Here is a 1,748-nt window from a genome sequence, read left to right as displayed (position 1 = left end):
TTACAATAACCGCCGGCTTCTTGGCCAATCCCCCGTAGTGGGTAAGAGCCAGTACAGAGGTACAAGCGATTGCAAGCAATCTAAAACTGGAATTCAGTTAAAAAAAAACTTCATTCTAACTGATACAGTAACGTCTATTAGCTCTTAAAATTTTCAGATTTTATGATCAGCCCGACTCTTGACCGATCCCCCTGAGTGGGTAGGTGCCATCATCCCAGGAGCCTCATCATCATCATCAAGCATTTGGAGTGGTCGCATTCGCAAAACGGCCGGCTACGCCAGACCATCAGCTATGGCTTCCGGCAGACCCAGACGACCAGTTCTATTCAAACGTGACGAGGAGTCTCCCTCTCCATTTGTGCTCCGGGTCCAGCGGGACTTAGCGGAGCTTGCAAGAGACCCCCCACCTGGGATATACGCCGCCCCTGAAGAGATCGACGTGGCGCGCATCTACGCCCTCGTCGTGGGGCCTCCTGACACTCCCTACGAAGGCGGGTTTCTGTTTTTTCACCTCACATGTACCCCAGAATACCCGTTTGAACCGCCCAAAGTTCGCTTCTTGACGACTGATGCAGGCCGTGTTGCCCTCCATCCATTTCTCTATAGAAATGGTAACGTCTCCCTCAGTATCATCGGGACTTATGCAGGCCCGGAATGGAGTTCGTCACAAACACTGAGCAGCCTGCTGTTGTCACTTCAGTCACTGCTCAGTCCCACACCGTATTTCGACCATCCATTCAAAGTCCATGCTAACAGGCAGCAGGAGAAGAATGCAGCAGAGGACTACGCAGCCTACGTGCGTCACGAAGTGGTTCGAGTGTCTGTCTGCGACATTGTGGAAAGTTGCCTGAGCAAGACTTCAACATACCCGGCAGAACTGCGAGCTAAGGTTCTGGACCTGTTCATTCAAAACTACGACCACTACGAACTAACCGTGAAGAAGGACATTCACCTATCCGGAACGGCTATCGTGAATCCATTCAGTTCGGGCCTCGGATCCTACCAGCACGAAGTGCTTCTAACCCGACTGCAAAGCATGAAGGCTGAGATCGAGAAAAGACGCGAGGCCACCGTGCCAGATGCACTCGAGTAGAGCTACAGTAAAGATCCCGCCCACTGTGTGCGCTCCGCGCTTCTAACATGCAAGAACTAAACGGTGGATTGTCAGGGGAAAAAGATTTATCTCAGCGCAATAAAGCTATTTGAGGCAATACTGACGCTTGCTGATTGATTCACTCTCGCAAATAAAAAAGGCGAAAGCCTTAGATGGCTCATCCAAACGCGAAAAAGGACCGTCGGCGTCAACACGAGTGATTGTGTCGTCACAGGTTGCCAAAATCAGTGGCGTCATCGTGACGCAAATATGACGTCACATGATGAGGTCAACCAACGATATTGTTACATGGTCAAAGGTGGCCCGATCCTGGAGGCATTGCAAAAACACTGTAGCAGAAAGTTTCCAATGCCTCAGATCCCAGAGGCAAACACATGAGGAACCGTGTGTCGTTTTTTTCGCACTTTGTGTAGTAAAATGGCTCTAACTTACACTATAAAATTTCTTACTAATGCACGCACAAGTTGTCTTCTTAGGCTCCATTTTGCGAGCGCTGGGCATGGCCTCGCGCTATTTATTGTGATTTTTATTTATTAAGGCTTAAGGTACCATGCGAGGGGCCACGTGACGAAAATTCGGTGTCGTACTAAAAAACACGTGTCGCAAACACAAACCTCGCGCCTCTTGGCTCTGG

General features: G+C 49.8%; 1 protein-coding gene across 1 annotated transcript; it reads left to right on the top strand.

Moving 5' to 3' along the window:
* The first annotated feature begins 292 nt into the window (after window positions 1-292).
* Window positions 293-1,093, top strand: LOC119406769 (ubiquitin-conjugating enzyme E2 Z). The gene has a single exon (XM_037673500.1). It carries the CDS (start codon window positions 293-295, stop codon window positions 1,091-1,093), a length of 801 nt encoding a protein of 266 aa, XP_037529428.1.
* The last annotated feature ends 655 nt before the right edge of the window (window positions 1,094-1,748 follow it).

This window comes from Rhipicephalus sanguineus, chromosome 10 (genome assembly GCF_013339695.2).
Source record: "Rhipicephalus sanguineus isolate Rsan-2018 chromosome 10, BIME_Rsan_1.4, whole genome shotgun sequence".
Classification (NCBI taxonomy): Eukaryota; Metazoa; Arthropoda; class Arachnida; order Ixodida; family Ixodidae; genus Rhipicephalus; species Rhipicephalus sanguineus.
This window is presented reverse-complemented; position numbering and strand designations above follow the sequence as displayed.